The 23,019-nt window shown below is 42.2% G+C and overlaps 1 protein-coding gene across 3 annotated transcripts; it reads right to left on the bottom strand.

The window, feature by feature from the left end:
* Positions 1 to 830: 830 nt before the first annotated feature.
* Positions 831 to 22,302, bottom strand: LOC127602045 (transforming acidic coiled-coil-containing protein 1-like). 3 transcript variants are annotated; one of them, XM_052067871.1, is made up of 15 exons: positions 22,051 to 22,302; positions 16,161 to 16,252; positions 13,874 to 14,240; positions 10,965 to 11,019; positions 10,809 to 10,884; positions 9,540 to 9,592; positions 8,855 to 8,989; positions 8,711 to 8,787; positions 8,602 to 8,645; positions 8,280 to 8,440; positions 7,453 to 7,559; positions 7,230 to 7,350; positions 5,159 to 7,148; positions 2,681 to 2,794; positions 831 to 2,261 (listed from the first exon to the last, which is right to left on the bottom strand). In XM_052067871.1, exons 1-13 carry the CDS (start codon positions 22,107 to 22,109, stop codon positions 7,080 to 7,082), a joined length of 1,416 nt encoding a protein of 471 aa, XP_051923831.1. In that variant the 5' UTR covers positions 22,110 to 22,302; the 3' UTR covers positions 831 to 2,261; positions 2,681 to 2,794; positions 5,159 to 7,079. The 3 variants fall into 3 exon arrangements, with proteins under 3 accessions (XP_051923831.1, XP_051923830.1, XP_051923829.1); XM_052067870.1 differs by lacking the exon at positions 22,051 to 22,302 and adding an exon at positions 17,627 to 18,147 and having other exon boundaries at positions 2,681 to 2,821; XM_052067869.1 differs by lacking the exon at positions 22,051 to 22,302 and adding an exon at positions 17,627 to 18,147.
* Positions 22,303 to 23,019: the final 717 nt, after the last annotated feature.

The following is a 23,019-nucleotide window of genomic DNA, read 5'->3' as shown; positions in this document are numbered from 1 at the left end:
GCCGACGTGCTAACCACTGGACTACCGGGCCGCCCCCCCCATATGATTACTATGAAATTATTATTATTGTGACACACAGAGATGGAAATGTGATTTTACCTTTTGCACAGTGGTTTGGAAATAAAACAAGATGTAGTGGTTTGATTAAGCTTTGGCAAAATATTCATTTTTCATTCTGGAATGATAAACAGGAAAACCTGAGGGTATGGGTATATAGTTTAAAGTGGTTCAGACTCTGAAATTGTCTTTGTGTAAAAAAAAAAATGTAATCCCAATGTGTGGGGGGCACTTATTGTGAATCCTCCGACATTAAAGCTGAAATTCTCCATCATAAACATCCATTTGTTTTATTTCATCATTGTAATTATGGATAAACGCAAGATTAGTCCTCACTGCTGGTGGTCTTTAATATTTGACACAATCAACTTGCTTTAATTATCGTTGAAGAAGAAAGTAGGTTGTGAATTATGCTATAGTAAAAGTAAGTTGCTGAAGTCATAACAAGTTCCATTCTTACGCACACAATCGGGTGATGAAAGCTTGAGTCATATTAAACACAAAGACTACATGGATGCCTCTTGTCTTTAATTACGTCTTTGAGCATTTGGAGACACCCCATAAAGGCTACGTGCTCCTCACTTCATACTTGCCTGCTGTCTTCCATCATGCTCATCTTTTGCTGAGCGAAGAGCTGTGACTGCCTGTTAAGAGGAAGTGGTAGCACATCATATGACCTGATTGGGGCCTCAGATCCACCCTGCTCATTTCATATCCTGTCACTTCAAGACAACCTAGTGGATTATGTACCAGTAGTGAAATGTGTAGAAAAGTATGGCCGTCACTGTAACTTTTATTTACACAAGCTGACATGAAACAAATAAAAACAATTAAAGCACTAAGCACAGTATTACAGCAATTTGGGGGGGGGGGGGGGCACCCATTCCTCACGCTCATGCTTATTATAATATACATACCACTAAAAATAAGTGATGGACATGCACAGAGGCTCAAACAGTAGTCAAGTGCATATTCTATAATGATGAGGGATAAAAGACACAAACATTTAAAAACATACCAAGCACAAGAAAAAACGGTTTTATCGAATGAGATTTGAATATGGTGCTTAACCGGTGCTTAAGAACATATTAAATGGAACTCCCCCTTTCTGACAATATCAACGATTTAACAAGGTAGTATCAGATTTTTATTTATCACTTTATTTCTATAAATATCTGCAAGTGTTTCCATATTCAAATGATCACTTCTACAACTTTCCTAGGATCCACAATGTCTTATCACTTGCGAGCTAATTTTATAACAGGCCCGCTTGGCTACTCATGTGGTCCACGGGGTGCTAACTGGGGCGCACGGGCACCATGTTGGACCCATATTGGTTATTGATTGTTGAATTGTGTGATACGGCCTCATTCTCCGATTTCTATTTGACATTATACTGTGTCAAATGTGAAAGAGTCCAACTGGGGACTGGTGTTGAAAATTAGCACTAGCTATAAACAAAAAGATTGGATTTAAAAAAAAACTCAAATTAGGCATCAAGCTCTGCAGTGTGAACATAGCCAATGTTTGACTTTCATATTAAGTTTTTTTTAAACTATTTAATGAGATCTAGTAAATATTATCGGATGAAAAAATATTGCAGCATTTAAAAATGACACATTGTTCATGTTATGCATATGCAGATTATGACCACTATCAAATATAATTGCAGTCTGTGTTGAAAATAAAGGTCCGGGTTTTAGAAAGAAAAGAACCCACCAAATGTGGATGAGAACCAACATGTTGAGGCGACAATGAACTAACTGGGCTTGAAAGACTGCCATTAAACATCACTTTTTTTTATAGCTCACACTCTTCAAATTGCCATAACCACAAGAACGCAGGAACTCATCCTAACATTCAAGAGGTTGTAAAAATCTCAGTGGGGGCACTGCAGAAAGAGCGAGTGGGAGCGGTGGTTGAATCGTGTGATAAAATAGAATCACCATAGGCGAATACAATAAACAGTGTTGTTGGGAGTGTTTACATGTGGCTGAAGGATAAACGCAAGAGCACGGCACTGAGCAGCAGGACGGGGTTGCTGGACAGAGCTGCCGTGCCGCTGCGGTGCTGGTTTCCCTGGCTGTGGCTCCTGTGCGGGCCGTTACAGTTGTCGCCATAACAACATTCCATCTTGGCACCGGAGTTGCTACCGTGAGCTTTGTCACAGAAAGCCTTGTAGGTGCACGACTTGAGTACGGTGTCTGAAAGAAAAGTCACATAAAGTCCAAAGTTCAAGATCCTCCAAAGGAGGACACTGTCTGGGACACTGGAACGGTTGGGAAATCGTTGCATCCTAAACTCTCAGAATTTATAGTCACTACTCTGAATATTTAGTAAATGACCTCATCAGAAATCTGTGCGGCCCCAGTTAAGACCAACCAGCAGTTTATTCAATATTCTAAAATATAGGAATACATTCTTTAGTCAGACCCTCATATGTATCAGTCAAACCCCGCCTTTAACCCCAGGAGAGAAAAAAAAAATCTTGGAGCAATCCCTCGACAGAACGTAGCACAGCCATGAGAAATGCCACGAAATACTAAATACACGATGTAACTCCCAAACTCAGCCTGGCATTTTCATGTGTATGCGCATGTGGATGTTTGTTGGATTTACTGACGGGGTCCAGTGATGGTGGCGCAGGCATCAGCGTACTGCGGGCAGGAGGCGGAGCCTTGTTTGTTGCAGTCATCCTCGCTGGATGCTGCGCATGTGTGGCATTTGAGGGCACCGCCTTGGCAGACAGAACAGGGGAGAACAGCTGATTTGAAACTAAGCATGTACACTCACCGGACACTTCATTAGGTACACGTGCACAAACGAATGACATCCGGTATGGTATTTCTTCTTAGACGGCAGCCAACTGCAATCACTGAACATTGAGCATTGTCATATTTCTAAAGCCAACATGACCTGACATTTGATTAGATATCATTAGACATTGCATTTGTACCTGCTGAAGTGGCCAGTGTATGTTTGCAGGCTAACTGCGCACACACACACACACACACACACACACACACACACACACACACACACACACACACACACACACACACACACACACACACACACTGCTGCCTAGTGATAGCAGTGATTTCCTACCGACTGCTGTCAGGCTGCTGAATAAAAATAACAACAATAATAATAATTATAATTAAATGATGTGATGCGTGTGACGTGAAAAACAATTGTAAATAGCACTGCGATTTATCCATTTTGTATTTATATTGCACTTAATTGAACAGTGTTTGTTTGTTTTTTCTTCTTTCTTCTTTCTACCCACATTCTTGCTGCTGGAGGCTGTAAATTTTCCCCAGCGTGGGATAAATAAAGGATATCTTATCTTAAAAAATTATCAATTGCAAAATTTTCCATCAATAATAATTAATCACATTTTCTCTATTTTCTACAACGCCCGTAACATATATGTACTTTAGTAAAATCTTGAAATTACTATCAAATCGTAAAATTGAAAGTATTTTTAGGTTTAAAGACGGTTCTAATAACTTTCTTTTATCGCTGAATACAATCGTTCTCTGGGGAAATACAACCGTTGAACAAAACGATCAAAACTGACTCAGCCTTACAGGCATTTTTCTTATAACTTCCTCATAGAAACAATTCTCAGAACTTCACAATGAAAATTTTGCCCATGAGCACCACACTCCAGCAGCATTGATTTGCAAGGTAACTTGAGGAGGGTATTTTGGTTTGAGCCGATACGCCAAAGACATACAACAAATATGGCATCTGAATTTGGCTTTACAAAGTGCGCAAATTTCTCCAACATATGTCAATTAAGTCGCGGATATGAAAAGTAATAACTGTTGTTCTCCATCAAGATGGCAATGGCCCTGAGAAGATCTGACCATGCCACACAGTGCTTCAAGTCTGTCTGCATGGCTTTCACAGAAAGAAGCCTCTTCTAATAGTGAGGCACAAAAAAGAGTTTACTGTATACAATTCGACGACCTGCATGGATTACTGGACCCATGTTCTGTGGTCTGATGAGACCAAGATAAACTTTGGTTCACATGCAGCAACCAGGTAAGGTTGCTGCACGGTCAAGCATGTTGGTGGGAGTGTCATGGTTTTGCATAAAATGCTGCCGACAGCAGTTCCGAACAATCAATACCAACCAATACTCTGACTTATTGACATGCATGATCCATTTGTTTTGGAATATAGGCAGCAGGGCAGTATTCCGGCATGAAAAGCATTTTGAAAACACACCTCCCAGATGGCCATTGCTTTGCCAAAGGTGGTGGACTGACCAAGCTTGTCTCCAGATTTAAACCCTATCGAGCATTTATTGGGCATCCAACAATAAAGAGGTGTTGGAGCACAGGTTTCTACACAATATTTCATATTGTTTTTAGTTCTGTTCGATGAAAAGATGTCATATGAGAGTTGTTCTCACTTTTGACCAACTGAATTTTATTCAAATGTCCTGAGCTAAACTTGCAATTAAACATTTTTGATCCAAATGGTATACACTCACTTGCTTTCCACTGCAGTATCCCCTCGTTTATAGTGCCAAAACTATTTCACGATAGGTGAAATCTGTGAAGTAGGAAACTTTTGCAAACCTCACCATTAACCTTGTCTCGTGTTTAAACACGCTCAAAGTTCAAACCTTTGCAAAAAACAATATACAGTATTATTGTTGTGGTACTTATTTTATCATGGAACAAAGGTCAAAAACTGTTTTAATCTTCCTGTTATGTGGGTCAAATTGACAAATTCTGTGCTGTACGGGTGTCATGGAGCAGATGGATTCAAATTTATTTTAGCCCATCAGGATGCAGAATTCAATGCAAAGGGAGTGGGGTGGTACACTGCAAAAATAAAACAGCATGCAGAACTACACTGTAAAAAAAATCACAGGAAGTCAATTAGGACACAATGCAGCTGTAAAAAAATAAAAAACCAGCATGCAGAACTACACTATAAAAACTACAGGAAGTCAATTAGTACACAATGCAAGCAGCATGCAGGATTGCATTTGAAAATAAAATCGACCATATAGCGAGTCTGCCAAAGGTGAACCGCGCCATAGCGAGGCACCACTTCCACATTGTTATTCCAAACTTACTGTGGCCAGCCAGAGAGAGGACCAGCAGCAGGACAAAAGGAGCCTTCATGGTAGCACACAATGGGTCCAAGCGGTTGAGAAGAGACAGTGACAGAGATGGGAAGGGGTATGCCCGAGTTGGACGCTTCAGACATTAGGAAGCATTAAAGTCTAATCTCTCTAATCTCAATTTATGCTGCACAGCAAGAACCTTGCACTAATGGATTTACAGCAACCTCTTTAACAGTTTTTCTTTTCGTGGACCGAGTGAGTTTTAAAACGTGAACGTTCTAAATAATTCAAGCCGTCAGATGGCATGTGTATGGAGGTGTTGGATCGCGATTTTAACATCACTGGGGATGGTCCAAGGTGAGACGTATTGTACATACTGGAAATGCAAACAGCTGTCACTATGATGCTTGTGTCACTCAGGTCACCTATATCAAAACAAACAAAAAAAATTTTGTTTGCAATTTTCAAGTTCCCTGATGGATTTTTTTGGGGGGGGGAGGGGGGGGGAAATAGAATAGAAAAGGTGATTTCACTATAATAGTGCATTTTACTAGCCGCTTATTGTATGCAGCTCAACACAAAATTGAGATGCAGTAATGCAATAAAACAAAGTGACTTTGGAAATCAATGTGGTACATTTGTAGGTTTGCGCTAGGACTTTACAAAGCTCACATCAAGTTCTGGTTAATCTTTTTATTTAAACAAATAATCTCATTTCATGTTCGGTGTTTTTTAGGGATCATTTGCATTCACATTTAAACCAAAAAAACAAAAAACAACAAGCTAACAAAGTGTGACCAGAAAAGAGTGGCATAAACCAATACACATGGTTGTAAGTGCAGCTGAAAACATGAAAGTGAAAGCATACAGAAGAGACCGGTAATACGATTAATAGTGGACTGATCAATGTCAGTTTGCACTAACCAAGAAGTAAACCGTGTAAGAATGTAATGGAACCGTAATTAAAAAAAAACAATTGGCAGTGGTACTATGCCCCCGACAAGAGTTACAGGAATTTCATATTTGCAATTTCAGCATCAACTGACCTTTTGTTAAAGGTCTGCGCTCTATTGTAGTTATTCCTATAAACATTGCTTGATAAATCGTTTGTCTTCATTTCAATGATATTAAGATACACGCAGGAGCTAGTCATCGATGATGGTGTAAATGTAGTGCCGAGCCATGTTGGGTCTCGCTCTCGAGTTCCAATCTAGCCAATGCTACAGTGACAGGAAAAGAAAATGGCACTGGTAATTAAAAAAAAACAAAACAAAATCCACAGGGAAATTATTGATCGTCTGCATTTTTATTTTTCTAATCAAATGCCGTGCAATCTCAGTGCTGTAGTGAAGTTGTAGAAGATTTGAAGCGGTGGAAAGCAGTCCAAAGCCATTCAGATGCTATTGTCCACCTGAACCATAATCCACCTTGAGCCAATCTCCCTCGTCATTGTGCAGCCTTCCTAACCATTTGATGCCAAGAGCCGTTCAGAAGAATAAATTATTCAGATTGTTGCTTTAACATAAAACAACCTTTGTCCGCGTTTCTCTAAGCACGCTCCAAGTCAAAAGTGACAACAGCACAGCCTGCCTTCAATACATTATCACCCTGCAGTAGGAGTTGCATGACATTTACGCCCTTAAGCTGTTGGGGATTTCAAATTGAACCACAAGAGCGTCATTGTTGTTGTCCACTGGCAGGAATAGCCCCAAAAAACACGAGGAGTCCACAAAATGCAATCAAAATGGACAACTACATGTGAAAAAAAAAAATAAGTTCCTCGCAGCATGAGCTCAGAAACAGGAAGCCGTCAGAGACACCTGTGTGGAGGCAGCTGCGGGGGCAGGCTGGCATGGGGTGGGAGGAGCTTGGACATCTCGTTGGCTGGAGGCATGCACAGTTGTCATGACCGAACCACAGGATGCTTGTCTCAGTCGATTGTTCCCATTTTGGCAATGAGCTCATCGCAGATCTTTGTGAGCTCCTCAATCTCTTGATTCTGTTGCACAAAGCCGACGGAATGACAACGTGCTCATTGGACAAGCAAAAAGTGAGGCATTATCGGCTCGGGCCAGCTTGCCTTCTGCTGCAGGGCTTGTTCCAGAGATTCGTTCTTCATTTGCTCCTTCCTCAGGCTGGCAGTCAGCGCCAAGCTTTCCGAGCCTGCCTTAGCGCGAACCTGTGCGATCTCTTCATTGGCCCTAAGAGGGGGGTCAGACCGTGCAGGGGGGGGGGCGGTTATTCATTTTTCCGCAGCAACATCTCACTTGTTAAGGGCACATTTTGTTTCAGGCAGGTCTTACTTGTCCAGCTTCTCCTCTGCGTGGACTTTAAGTGTCTGGTACCTCTGCTCCTCCTGCTTGACTCTGGCCAGATACTCCTGAGCACATTTTTTCAGCACCTCTTCATTCTGTAGAGGAAGGACCCATGACAATTGCAGAATTATTTGACTCCGTGCATTTTTCCCCATCTCGTACTGTGTGGAGCACCAGAGCCCTCTGCTCCAAGAAACCCGAGTAGTGCATGTTGGTTTTTTTTTTTTTAAACTTTTTCGCTTTAAGGAAGAAATGATTCATTGCTCCATGTTGAGAAACCAAAATCCTGGGAAACACATTTGTGGCGTGACAGGAAGAAAAATGGCTCTGCCTGTTTGCCAAATGGACTGCCAGCTTCTGGCACAAATCTTTTGACTCAGGCTGGTTTTGACCCCTTCGGGTCACCATAGCCCTCTTTTGTTTAGAATCATGGACGGGAGGCAAACAAATCGATGCATTTCAAAAGCCATGTCACACCGAGGTCATTTCAAACAGGAGCTGGGGGTGAAGCTGAGATTGTATTTTAAACTCTCGGGTTGTGTCAAGACTACTTTGACTTTCCTTTGTGTTTTGACCTCTTACATGACCACTGATTATAACAGGGAGGACTCCATCTGTGCTTCGACCAGACCAGGTTCTCACTACTGGCCTCCCTGAGCACGGAATTGAAATCCTACTGCTCCCTAAACTACTCTCTGGGAACCACAGTGTCACACCGTCACCTCGTTGCAAAATCAACTACAGTCAAATGATATCTTATGTGTGACAGACCTGCTGGGTGCGAGGTATGAAAATGGACAAAAATGACAATTTACTTTCTTAAAGCCTTCAAGGGTGCTCTTCATGTTCTCATAGCGCCGAAAAATATCAGACAACGAGCGTTCTGTTGAGTTGAGGTCTGTCAACGCCGCCTCTTTCTCCATGGTTACAGCATGCAGAGCCTTCTGGGAGCTCAGGCTGTTTCTCTGCTCATCCTCTGAGGGAAGGAATGATCAAAATCAATGATTCGAGAAAATGTTAATAGGAACCAATGAACAAGGAAGCACATTATTCCTGCAGGCAAATCGGAAAATGCAATGCTTTGTTCCAGTTTTACTTTTGAATGCTTTCTTGTCTAAATTGTTTGGACTAACTCACCAATCATCTGAGCAATTGTCTTCTCATACTCTGCAACAATTTTTCTGTAAAAGCACAAAACATTTTGATTGCCGTTCGGTCTGTGTGTGTCTGCGTCGGTCTTCCACACCTCATCTCATTGACTTCCTGTCTGCTGTTTTCATACTTCCTCTTCCAGTCGTTCACTTCCGCCTCTTTAGTAATAATCTTCAAAAAAAAAAACTCATTGGGTGTGATCGGAAACAGAACATGCACACAAGCTGATAAAAGCTACCTCCTCTCTGATCAGGGTTAGAACAGCCTTTTTCTCCTCCTCGCTGATGCAGATGGAGTTCAGCACCTCGTTTCCCGTTTTCTGCACGCTACTTCCTCCTGATTTGTTCTTCCACGTACTCGGGTCTTCATTGTGCTGGGGGAAGAGGGAAAACCAAACGGTTGCTTAATTCAGCATATGCGCACGAACGGTATCTAAACATAGTGTGGGACCTCATTTCGTATCATGAACAGAGAAAGTACACCGGTTTCAAGATCCACTGTTTGGCTAAATCAGACAACAAAAAAGGACTTTAATTCCTTGAAGAAATATTTACTGTAAACCAAACTTTCAAACCTTTCTACCCTAAACACCTTGCTCACCTCTCAGCCCTTGCCCCCCCTCCCCTCCCCCCACCTTGGAGCCTCTGCCCTTGCTTGGGATTAAAAAAAGGCCCTTTCTAATCACCCAAGTGATAATCATAATCCATTTGTCACCTGATCAGAGGAACTCAGATTTCCTACCATGAGACACATAGGTCATTATCCTGTGGTAACAAGTGGAAGTGCGGCCATGTAGTGTATTGTAGCTATCGCTTCACTATTTGTATTTGAGACCACCAAGATTATCTTCCGTGCAAACGTGATGCGACTTTTTCATGAATTCAGAAAATCAATCAAATAAATCCAATAGGCGCAGTTCTCACCGGTGTGCAGCTGTCTGGTTCTTCTGGTGTGGAAGACGCGTGGCAAATTTGGGCTGAAAGAGATCATTTCACATTAGGTACAAACACTAGAGCTTTGCAGTCATATATCCTTGAATAAAATAGCAATGAAGGTGGATCTATTATAAGCTGTGGACAGCATTTCCCTGACCTTTGTTTTTCGGGCAAGTCCTCTTTTTCCATTCAACGGGTGGAGGGACTCGAGTTATAGCATGCCATATTAAATTAAAAAGAAAAATGTTTCCATAGTTAGAAGTGAAGTTTCAAACCCAACTGGAACTTGTTCACTGCTGTCAACACCGGGTCCAATTGAAAATTGACACCGTCTCCCTAATATCACTCAGATTGTTTGTGTTCGGAGATGAAGAGTGCACTCCCCTCCCATTAATTTTTGAATACAGCCTATGTTCCAAACAAATTAGCAGATTGTGCTTGAACTGTTCCCGTCGCCTGGGGCACTGGGCTCTGGCACTCCTTTTTGGGGTCACTCTGCATAACTGAATGGCACATTTGAACAACACTCTGAGGTTCCAAACGGTCAGAGTGAAGCGGTGTGTGCTCGTAGCATATTTCCAAATACTGTACACCCACGATTGGGTAACGTGGATTTTCGGTGCAGGTCCAAGCTCTACTATCCTTGGTCTGTTTTTGAAAAATGTATTTCCCCCAAAAAATATCACTTACGCGCTGAAGAGAATTATATTCCGAAAAATACGGTAATGGGTTTAAAAGATGTATGCAGATCTTATGTAATGTACTGTGTATTCAGGTTTCTTGAAAAGTGGTGTTTTTTTTACAAGTCCAAACAAAGGGTTCTTTTTCTATGTTATCTTCTGAGAAAGTATGTTTACACGGCAAGAGACGTCTTGTTTGTCTTCTCAAGCAGATAAGCGCGGACTGCACGGCACAGTCACGGCGCACATGACTCACAGTGTATTCCTGCAGCACAACGAAGCAGCTCCTGTTAATCATTTATGTTGGCTGTATGTGTAACAGTAAGGACTAATGACCTTCTCACTGGAATGATCGACAGATTGTTTGCACCCGGGACATGTAGGGGAGCTGAAGCATTTCGACTAAACTTTAAAAGCGATCTGATCCGAGCACAACAGCCGACTGCAACGGGAGGAATAATGGGAGTTATTTACCAGACAAAAGTATTTGGACAAATGGTCATTTTGCCAAAAGAAACTGAAAATGGAAGAACAAATGAATGCTGTTAAGTGATAATGAATTGATTTATTTGCTCACCGCTTTGGTCCTTGTCTATGACACATGTGCTGCTGGCCAACTTTTCCTCATCAGTAGCATGGTCACCACGATCATCCTTTATCAAGACCAAACACGATCAGTAATACAAAAACAATACAACCTTGTGATGTTGCTACGAAGCACAGCCATCCTCACCTGCCCACCAAGGTCCTTCTGCATCGGCTGCTCCGGCTTTACTTTACTCGAGTTGCTGAACATTAACATCGACAAAAGCAAAGTGAATTTGAAAAAAAGAACATTACCTTGGACATAAAAGATGACAGGAAATGGGAATTTCTCAGATACTCTGTGCTTGAGTGAAAAAACCCTGATCGTTAGATGGAATGCTAAGCCATTATAAATATGCGTTTACTAAATGGAGAAACAAAAGAAAAATGTGTGAACACATCAAAGTGAACATTCTTAATCTCTTCAAGATATAAGAAATTTTCATTTGTGAATTTTAGGCCAGCAAGATTCCCATTGCCAGCAATATAAAACTATCCATCCATTTTCTGAAATGCTTATCCTCACTGTGGTCGCGGGCATGCTGGAGCTTCACAACTACTGTAGATATTTTAATATTATGGGACAAATATTAATTGCAACATTTGAGAAATATGTTACCCGAGTTTAGAGATGACTTTCTAAACGCCAGGAACGATAATATTCGGAACCTTTATGTGTTTTTAAAAATGCTCTATAAATAAATTTAGATTAAATTGACTCAACCTGTTGAGTGGCTCCCTCTTGTGGTGAGATTGTGTAGCGTAAATGTGAACTTGACTTTTCTATCCTATTCGTGCCTTTCGCGAACATTCAATCACGTAGAATTGTGACACCACTTCAAATAGTGATTTGTCTGATGGGGGGGGGGGGGGCAATTTCGTTTGTTTAAAGGGGGCACAACACAATCAAACCACAAGAGGAAGAAAATTTACATTTCCACACGTTAACAGCCAAGCACGAAAGACGTGTTAAGGTCACTGAAACGCCACCATAGGATTAACATATAAATCGAAAGTATTTACAATGAGTACAAAGCCCTCTCAATTATAATATTTTATAAAACATTTAATGGGTCACTTGTTATAATCATCTTTAGTCTTTTGAAATCGATTCAATCCTGCGGGAAGGCATTTGGAGCATTGTGAAGAATTTTGCCACACCAAATAAGCAGTTGCCCCTTACCACTCGATAAACGTGCAGGGCACTTAATTACCTACACTCACACAATCAAAATCTCTGCTTTCACATAGATATCGCCCAATCTCCATGTAGATATAATTGTTTTGTTGCTCTGGCTGTACTTTATAAATGTAATGCATTGCAGTGACAGGTTTTTAAATTTCCCTGCCATCATGAAAGCAGAATATTTTCAAATTATAACTACCGGTACTCTATTATAGTAGTCACTGACAGCACTGACAGTTTACTTGCCTGACTTGCATGTGGGCAGCATACATTCAGTGATGGTATGACTGAGTGTGGATCATCTCTCTCAATAATGCTGATTGATTGACAACCAGTCAAGGGTGGAGTTTGCCGTTTGCCCAAATAAAGTTGGGATGGACACAAGGGGCGTTTATAAACGGGGCCTATATATACTCTACATATATCAAGATTGCGCACCAAAAAAAAATCTTTCAAAATTTTTTGAATCTGTGCGTATGCAGGAAATCAAGCACATTCCTCTCATAATTGTCAATCAGTGTTAAATTGACCACACGTACCAGCCTCTCTCTCCACGCCCCCAAATAAATATACAAATTACTATGGAACAGGGCCTGCCGGTGGGAATTCCTCACTCTGCATGATCAGATGTGATGATCAAGCCATGAGTCATATAAAAAAAGAGGAACTAAACAAAATGCGATCTGGAGATGCTGGTAATAAAGTCGAGACCAAGAGACACTTAATTTGTCACGCTGTCATCTGGAGTCAACAACAAGTAAAAGAGAACATCCACTCATCCAATTACAAACACCTGCACATGTTAATTGCCCACCTGAGTATCTCTCATGTGCACGTCACCCTGAGAAATGACCTTTTCCAGTTTTTAGTTTCCCAGTTATGGATAAGCGGTTTGGAAAATGGATGGATGGAAAATTTAAATGTTATCTTCTAATTACAATATACATGTCAGCACTCTTGACGTAAGGCACGTGGAAGGTGCAGTTTTATTCCCTGTAGTTCGGGGGTCGGCAACCCGCGGATCCGGAGCCGCATGTGGCTCTTTAGCACCCCCTAGTGGCTCCCTGGAGCTTTTAAAAAATGTTTGAAAATGGAAAAAGATGGGGGAGCGAAATATCTATTCTTTATTTGAATATGGTTTCTGTAGGAGGACAACCCTTAACATTTTCCGATGCTGTAAAATTGTGTCGAATAAATATTACATTTCAACATTTCTGTCAACGCAGATTTGCGTCATAGCCTGCGACACGCGTTTCTATTAGCAGGGCGGGATGCCTGGCAGGTGGCTGTTGTAAACAGAAACGGCGTTTCATGTCCAATTCACCGAGGGAACTGGCAAAGAATGACAATCTGAAGGACCGAGAGAAGCATTTTAAAAAGGTACACATCAGCTACGAAAGTTATTCTTGAAGGCTCATTGTGTATTTGTAGCCAAGGTAGCTAATATAGCGTGTGTTGCCTTCTTTCTAAGGCTTTTAATTTGTTGCGGCTCCAGACATTTGTTTTTTGTTTTTTCGGTCCTATCTGGCTCTTTCAATATTTTGGGTTGCCGACCCCTGCTCTAGTTCATGGGTGTCCAAACTCGGAGTGGATGGATGGCTGTATGGCTTGGTGGATGTTGTTCTAATTTTTGTTTGATAGTGCAGGTGCATGAGCTGCTGGAACTGACACGCGTTCAGAGGTACACAAAAAGCAAACACACACTTTGATGAGCTCAGGTTCACTGCACACAATAACGTGCATTCTTGCGTGTTCCCTTCAGCCATTAGAGACAAAGCTGTGTTTGTTCAGCTCGAAAATGTCACAGTCTAGCGGGAGGACTCGACAGTAACTGGAAGTTGGGACAATGGGAACATTTCTATTTTACTCACGTAATAATGCTTCCCTCCTGGTAGCAGGCGGATTTTGCACAATCGAAGTTCACATTGCCATTGAGCAAGTCGTGATGCACGCAGAGGTCATGGCTGGGAGCCAGGTTTGAGTCGGGGCTCTGGTTAGAGATCACGGGCGCCTCATCATCCACCTCCGAAGGATCCGGTGTGTTCAGCGGGGAGTGGACCGGTAGAGATGGAGGTCGTTGCGCAGGTGATGCGGTGTCTGGGTGGCATGAGATCCAGGGTGTTAAAGTCAGATTGAGGTTCTGGTTCAGGCCAAGGCTGTTGTTGTTGGGGGATGAGCCAGTCAGGTTGTTGAGGGCGTCAAACTCATCCAGGCTGGAATTCTCATCGACATCTTGGTCTACAGCAAAGAGAGAAAAACAGTTCTTACGTAACATGTTGAACACCCGCTGTCCACTTCATCGCTGCACTGCATCACAGTCGCAGATATTTACAACATTATGTTTTATTACTACTTCTCTGACTCTCAATCAATAATGCTGAAAACCTGAGCATTATTATTTTTGAAAAGCTTTTGAATAGGATTTGAGCAGATGTTCCAAACATTATGGTCATTGATGTGCAAAACACAGAATTGTCCACTTGTCCTTGGTTATATAATGCTTATATTTGTCATCCTGGCATTTGACCCATAAGTGGTGACGCTCCCTTCTCCTGTTAGAACACTTAAAATGACTGCAGGCTTCCTCGCATATAACCCTCACATCCTGTTAACGGCAAGCTAACGACCACAGCAGACCGACCTCACTTGAGTCATACTTCTCATTTGCGGAGCACAGAAACTATGGTAAAAATGCTCCCCTTCACACTCAGACAGAACGTGAAGAGTATACACGATGAGAATATAAGAACTCTGTCACACTCATCCTGAGTAACATTCAGCATCTCACAGTAGAAGGTTCCTTAATGCGCGACTTTATGTGCAGCCCAAAATCGGCGCTCTCTCAGGCACTCGCGCCCTTTTGAGAGGGAACAGCTGTTGTGAGGAGCCCCACCTAGTCAGACAGAGTTCACGGCAGCATGTGGCCGAGCAACGTCAACAACAGGCTTTTATTGCCTTTTCTGAGCTAATTGAAGAAGGAGACAAGAAAACAAGGCAGTGCGAAATAAGAACAGAATGTTTCCATATCAATAAAAATAATCACATGTACCCTCGGAGGCATCAGAGTAATAATTATAGTACGCACGTATTTCGTAATAAAGACAACCTTGTGCATCAGTGTAGTTCATTTTGAACTGCATTTGACAGAAAGGCAGGCTGTTCGGTCAGACGTGACAGATTGATTTTATGATCTGAAAAGTGTGGCCAATTTCTAAAAATATATTCAAAAGCCGACTATAATTTATCCAAACAGTATTTCCTTTGTCATTCTAGTCTTCCAATAGTGGCATAGTCTTTTTACACTGAAGAGAGTTCAATACGAACACTCGTCATACACACCTCATTAGGTACAGCTTCCTAATCAAAGATACTGTGTCAATTCAAATAATGGCCAATGCTCAGGTCGGCGCCATGTCCGAATCATTCGGCGGGGACTTTATTAGCATATGTTGAATCGATGCCTAATTTTATCCCTTCATGAAAGTGTTTACTAGGACTTGTACCACCTCAAAACGAACCGCAGATCTGACATGGCATCTGTAAAGCTGTTACACTGATATTTAAAATGCACTGATGACGTATTCAGCGCCGAACATTCTAGGAACAAAAATATACAGTCTATGGATAAGTAAGCTAACAATTATGGCGTCAAAGTGAAATCGTGGTTAGCATGTGTGCCACACAGCCAAGTGATTTTTGCATTCGAATCTCAGCTCAGGTCCTTCTATCCGGTACTTTAGCTTCCACCCACGTTCCAAAAACATGCATGCTGGCTTCACTTAAGATTCTCAATAACAGGTATTAAACTCGAGGCACGGGGGAGAGATCCGTCCCACCACATCATTTTATGCGGCCCGCAAAAGCACAACAAGTGGGTCACCTTCCGTGACCCTTGACATGAGTATTCAAAAATAACGTTGAGGTTTTGCAAGATTTTTTTGCTACACCTTTTACAGTAACTTGAACAATCGTTGACTCTAATTTCAAAACTAGTAATCCACCCGTATGTTGTTTATCATGTAAGACAATTATTGGTAACTAATTGTTTGTTTTCACCGTCATAACGGAATCTCTGAGGGAAGCCGTGACGGCAAAGCGGTGTCACTGTGAGTGTAAATGTTTGGTTGTTGGTTGTTGTCGTTTCTCGACATACTGTACCTGTATGCGTGGAGTTGTCCAGCTGACTCAGCAATTTCACAACACCTGGAGACTCTGCCTCTGGGGTCTCGTAGGTCCCTTCAGAGTCTGAACTATAAAGAGAAATGACCTTTTATTTGCTGTGGCATGTTGGTCGTGTGATATAGACAGGAACAAATCGCTCATTCATAACAGAACTGTGCAGAAGCCGTAGACCATAGATAATGACATTCTGACATTATTTCTTGCCACCAAAAATGGTTACACATGTATCAAGCAGGCCGGGAAGGTCACCTCTGAAGCATTCTTAAGATGTAAGGAACATACAGTAAATGTAGAACCTGAGTTTCTGATGCTAGTATCTTTCCTTCTGCTGACCTTTTTGTAACTCAACAAAACTCCGCCCCCCTGTCCTCCAAAAAAAACGCAACAAAAATCTCAAGGTAATAGCAGAAAAATACATTAAGTACACTTTCTTGATTAAGAGAGTGTTGGGGTGTGGCTTTCAATGTTTTCTTGGAGTGACAAAAAACAAAACAATAGTAAGGGGACTTCAAAATAAGTCGATTTCATTTCAAGGGAAGTCAGAGGGAGTGGTGGGGAGGATAGAGCCAAGGGTCCAGGCAGACCACCTGCATCCTTTACCCCTCAATAAGGATATGCACACACACACACTTTCCGTCTTTTGGCTGCCTCAACTGTGGTGGGTGTAGAAAGGAAGGGAGTGAAAGAGTTGAGAGTTGATGTGGGAAAACGCAAGTGTGCCCACGCATGAAAATACATCAAAACACCCACACACTAATGAAAAACAGTTCTCGAAACAGAGCTGCCACAGCCAAACTCAACCACACTCCTGATACAAATTGCACCTTCGACAGCTAACTTTAATATACATACACCAGCCTCACATCCAATATACACAAACACTTTTTCTCTCTCTTGCTCTCTCACACACTCACACACCCCTGTCCCCCACCCCTCTCTCTTAAACACACACACACACAAATTGGAGCCTATCCCAGTGATGGCCCCACGATCTTGGATGGTTACTTAGAAACTAGAAGTGGATGAGGGGAAAAAAATACTAAAGGATTGGAAACTGCGGTTCCCCCTTAACCATCCCCCAACTTTCTGCAATCAAAGAGAGGCTGCACAGCTCTCCCTTTATGCACTTAATAACAGAGACTGTCACATCCACTTTAACTTAAAATGAGTTACCACACGTAAAGTTGAGTGTGATAAAACAGCAATTTACAAATGAAGACAATCATGATTCTAAAGTAAAACCTTGGATTGCAAATAATCTGCTTTTAACCGTCAGCATCCGCGTGTGTGCTTTTGTGTGTGAATCCACCTGTCAAGCAGACTAAGGCATCACGTTAACACAAAGTCCAAATGAGACGTCCTTCCCAAGCAGGCGGACCTGTAGTCCACCTGCCTCTATTTTTAACTTGGTGTCATCCCAACTGCATGTACGAGTCTCTTACTTGTCATCATTGTGCCCGTCATCTCCTGAGCCCCCCGTCACCGCTGACCATGTCCATTTGGCCCACTGCACCGGAGACAACCAGGACATCGCTGCACACGGTTGCGAGTTTAAAAGAAAAAAAAAAACAAAACAAAACAATCTGCTGCTGCGACTGCCTCTGAGGTTCCTCTTCCTTCTCGTTTGGTTATTAGTCTTCCTCTAAAAATAAAGTGTCGTTGATGCTTTCGCCCCTCCAAAGGTCTCAATTCCTCTCCCGTCTTCCCATCCTGTGCAGGGAAAGGGTGTCCTCCTTCCCCCACTGCAGCTGCTGTTTCGGCCGTCCGCTTTTTGCTCTGTGATGCAGATTAGTGGAGCATCAGTGATCACTCCTCCCCTCCCTGACTTCCCTCCTCTAAAGGAATGATCAGCTGGTCAAACAGACGCGGCTTGCTCTGCTGCTCCCTCATATTTGCATGACTTCCTCAGGAGTCAGCCTCTCCCTTCCTCGTGGTGCCTCCTCCCCTCCTTGTGAAGGACAAGAGGCAAAGCTTCCTGTTTTATGAGGCCATGAGACGACCGACTCGGGTTACTCTGGGGCAGATGACCAAACAGGATGGAAAAGAGCGTAAAATCTATGTTTATGAGACAAACGCTCTTGTGTGCCTTTGTGGGCGCCTACATCTTTAATCCGATAGAAATCCACTGCACTCTCGAGCTCCAGTGAGAGAAGTTCTGTTTTTATTTATCGAGCCACAAGTGAAAACAGGATATAATACGGTGTTGTGTGGCCGCTTGGGAGAAAATCTCACCAACGCCTTTCATCGGATGAAAAGAGTTATGTAATATAGCTGTGAATGCTTTAAAATAGAAAAATGTTGGCTTTTTCAACAGGCTAATCAAAGGTGAAATCATAATCAGAAAAGCAACGATGTCACCGTGATGTCATGGCATCGCCAACCTGACAAAACATCCAATAACATTTCCGTGATGTCATCCGTATGGTGCTCATGGCAGCTATAGGGCTGCGTTTCCCAACCATGGCGCTGTGAAAAATCACCAAGTGTGACACTTGACCCCCCTGCCGCAAGTAGAAGACAATCACTGGCTTGCCTTGGCTCGTTCAATCCCTGAGCTAAAGCCCCGGTTGTCAGGGTAGTGAAACCCACAGTCGCCCCAGCAGGAAAGGAGTGGATATGTGCAATTATTTTGGTGTAATGGGGGTGCATTGTGGAATTTATTACTATTGACCATTACAGTCCACTTGCTTTGGGGTTAAAAACGACACCAAAATCCATGGGATACCGGTCAATCGCGATCGACTGGTTGGGCACCCGTGCAGTGGAACTTTCATTTAACAGACATGGAACCAGTGGACTCCGGATTTTAGTGGACAGAAAATAGTGTCCAGTGTAGTCAAAGTCTGTTGGTTCCAAAATTGGCCGCCTTTTTTCTTTTTTTACCGTATTGAGTGTTTGTTAAGCCATGGAAAAAATAATTTCAATTTAAAGGACAGCCTAACTGGATGTAAAATCGAGGCGGTACTTAAAATGGATGTGTGGTTAAAAAAAATGTTGCGTGTGCAGCACCACCACCTACAGGAATGGATTGGAACAATATCATCCAGCATGTCATAACTTCACATGGCCAATGTTCATATTGTTTCATTACAATTCAAAAGTAAAACAATTAAAACATTTGCTTTATGATTATTATTTGCATGTTCCATACTCTTCTAAATTTTCCAAGTATGGTCTGTCTGCTGTCTGGTCTGTGAACGGCTAACGAAGTCCTTTAGTTCTCCACTGATGTGCGGAAAACGGCCACAGAGGGTCTATTGTCTACATCTAGGGCAGATAGCAAGCATGTCAATGTCAATAAAGCAAACCAACATTCAACAATAATAGTGCGTCACATTGACAAAATCTTTCCTGCCTGCTCAGTCATACTGATCATAGCTCACTTATGTAAGTGGCTGGGCAGTTTTGCGTGTTTGCATCACGCGGACACGCACACTCACAGAAACTGGGGCAGATGAAACACGCTCTTAGAAAAATAAATAACTTACTAACAAGAGGGAGGCTCAAAATGTTTACAGTGTGAACAGGAACAAAGATTTCTTCGCTGTTAACAGCATAAGTAAATATGAGACGTATTCAAAATTAGGAAGATGAGGTAGGTTAGCGCACATATATTTGTGTGCCAACATGCTCATAAATAACGCGTCGTCAGACTGGTCGACATCAGTTTGTGATAGAATGTAATTGCACAAGCTGGGATTATTCCCCATACCGAAAGTGAGGCAAATACAGAACACACATTCCTGACATTGTCGCATTTCTCTTTGTTTTTCTTTATGTCAGCCATGACAGCTGAGAAGACAAACCTGTCTGTCTTGAAGTGGACATGCTGACAAAACGGACCAGTGTGAATGTGCTTTGCTCGTATAACCATACCTATGGGCACACAAACCTAACAATTTACACACGCACGGCAATCATAATGGTTTGTTCTGCTTTATTCCAAGCTAAAAACTGCAATAAATGTTGGGAGGCAACAAAGCAGCTCTTATGTAATACCATAACACCACAAATACCTCACAGAAGGGGAAAAACTCCCACAATCAATCGTACTCTATATTCCGTAACAGAAAAACTGTGTACTATACAATAAATATGAGACCCACGCGGTCACGTGTACCACATAATCCAGCAAGAATGCCCATCCTTAATCATCCATTCCACCGTGACTGAAAGCACCATGTGTGCTTATTCTGAGCTATTAAAGCAGCACTGACGGACGGGCTAGTCACTGCAGAGATGCGCGTGCGTGCGTGCCTCAAGAGTACGTAGCTCAGGCCCTGGTTACAGGATAACGGTATCAGTAAGAATGTGGAACCATGTTATTTTTTTTCTGATTTCTCAAAGTCAGCACTGATCAGAATAATAAAACACATTGTGTGTTTTCGAAATATGCTTGACCGACTCTAGTGAAGTCAAGCGCAACGGAGAGTGGATTGTTGTATTGACTATCAAGCATTGCAGTATGCTGCCATCTAGTGGCCTTACATTTTAACTACTGTACTTGTATCAACATGAAGGTAAATATTCAGAATACAATAAAAATAAATTCTGAAGAAGGTGGAAAGGGTGGAGACGAAGAGATGGCAATAATAAGACGCAAACATTAACCTTATTTGAATGATTAGCCTACATTTTGTCAGATGTGTGAGGGTAAACAAGAAATTTGCCATGACAGTTCAAATAACTAGCTAGGGAAAAAGGTCCCACACAACTATTCCCTATAAAAATATACATCTTTTTTCTAGTTCAGATTCACTGTATACTGTACCTCAAAGCTACTTGAGAGGAAGTGATGTAAAAACGATGACATTTGACCACCAAAGAGAAGGAGGGGTCCAGTACAGAAAGGTACTAACTGAGCTTTTGTTTTTGACTACAACAGGGTGAGCAGAGGACACAATTCCCAACCCTGCATGTGCTTTGCGTACACTTCCATGCACAAAGCAGTCAGGCAACACACTTCCTGTCGTGGAGTCCTATTAGGCTTCTACATTTAGCTCAGGAAATTCATTTCTATTCGAGATTTTGCTGAATATTTGACAACACTGAGAAATCAACATCTTAATCAGAACATTGTCGAAGAACGCTGCGCCATAAGTATACATTAGTGTGTTTCATTTCCACCTCTGCAAACTTCTTGTAAATATGCATAATTCAACCATCGTGTTTGTTCTCCTGCATTCATAATGTACGTTTTTAGGTCACACCATAGTTACCCACGCTGCTGAAATAAATTACATCTAGGTCAGTTCCCTTTGAAATACAAGTTATTCTGCGTTATATATATAAAAACACGCCTGCTTCTTCATGACTGAACCCACTGACCAAATAGTATGTTACATAATGCCGTAAGATATACATTAATACATGTCACAGAAGAGTGAACGTGCGGGTTTTACACTTAAAAGCACTCCTGGGAAGAAGCGCTGCGAGAATGGGCTGTTGGGACAAAGCGAAAGTACTCACTGTCCATTATGAAGGATTAAAACAAATAGCGAGTACAGTGGATTGGTGCTTTTATAACCACATGACAACATATAAAACAGAATCAATCATGCGTTCACACAGAAATAAACCCAACATGTATGATTAAAAGTCAGCTGCATATTTCATCCCCAGTGCCAGCAGTTTTTTTTTTTTTGCACAAACTCGAAAAGAGAAGGAATCCGAAGGTGTTTTAATGCGGAGAGCGTGACAGTCAGGCCGAATGTGACTTTGGTTCCTTTGCTCATGCCTAAGTGACGAACTCAAAACAGTCATCGGACATCTGCCGCTCCCGCTGTATCAATTGCATCCTCCCATGACTCAGCTCTTCCTGCGCATCCTCATCAAGCTCACACAACGAAATAATGGAGGCTCTTACATGCTGTTCTTCTTGCGAGGTGGTGAAGCCTTTCCGTGCTGGCTGAGGGAGCCCCCCATGACTTCCAAAAACTGACCCTGCTGGATTCTGGACGTATTCCCAAAATTCCAAATCCTCAATTCGGCTCTCCTCCAGAAAAATCAAAACTCTTTGAGGTTGTGTTTGTCACTTCAGCTCACGTGACCACTCCTTGTCTGGATGTTCCATACAGATCACACATAAACACTCGTGACAGTCCCGCCTCCTCACTGCCTCGTTTATTATCCTCATCCTCTCTCTCTTTCTCTCTCCCACTGGGGCAGATTACAGTCGCTCGGAAGAAAAGGCACAGAGGCGGGGTGCGTATGAGGAGAGGAGTATGGGGGGGGGGGGGTGATTGCCCCCAAAAGAAAGACACTCCTCTATTGTGAGGCAGTTGCAAATCAGACTCGGGGTGCAGGGGGGCGGGAGGGTTGGTTGCTATGCCAACCCGCTCACTACCTGTTGGGATTTTAGAGATACACAATAACCCCAGAAATTGACATAGCCTAAGTCACAAAACTGTAAAAAAAAAAACTGCGATTTTGTTGTAGGCGAGTGAAAGACATATTTGTCTTTTGTCAAAAGTAAACAGCAGTCAACTAACCTCAATTCATGACAAGAAGCAGTTTGACAGAAAGAAAAAAAACGCCTCCAGATGTTTAATGTCTCTCCAAATTGAAATTTACAAGCAAACTATACATCAAACAAGGAGAATGACATGTTCCGGTTTAAAACACAGACCTGCAGCTTTAAGGGAAGGGAAATAGTTTTCATGTCTCTTCAAAGGGATGATAGAACTGAAAGGGTTGAAAGAGTCGCTAGCTAGCTACTTATTCTGCAAACATTTTTTTTTGTTGAGGAGGCTAACGTCACACGCCTTATCACATATCAACTTCAGTCGTGCGGCCAATCGCATTTCATTTTAACATGTTTAGTTGCGTCCAAATA

The sequence above is a fragment of the Hippocampus zosterae genome, chromosome 6 (genome assembly GCF_025434085.1).
Source record: "Hippocampus zosterae strain Florida chromosome 6, ASM2543408v3, whole genome shotgun sequence".
NCBI classification, from domain to species: Eukaryota; Metazoa; Chordata; class Actinopteri; order Syngnathiformes; family Syngnathidae; genus Hippocampus; species Hippocampus zosterae.
This window is presented reverse-complemented; position numbering and strand designations above follow the sequence as displayed.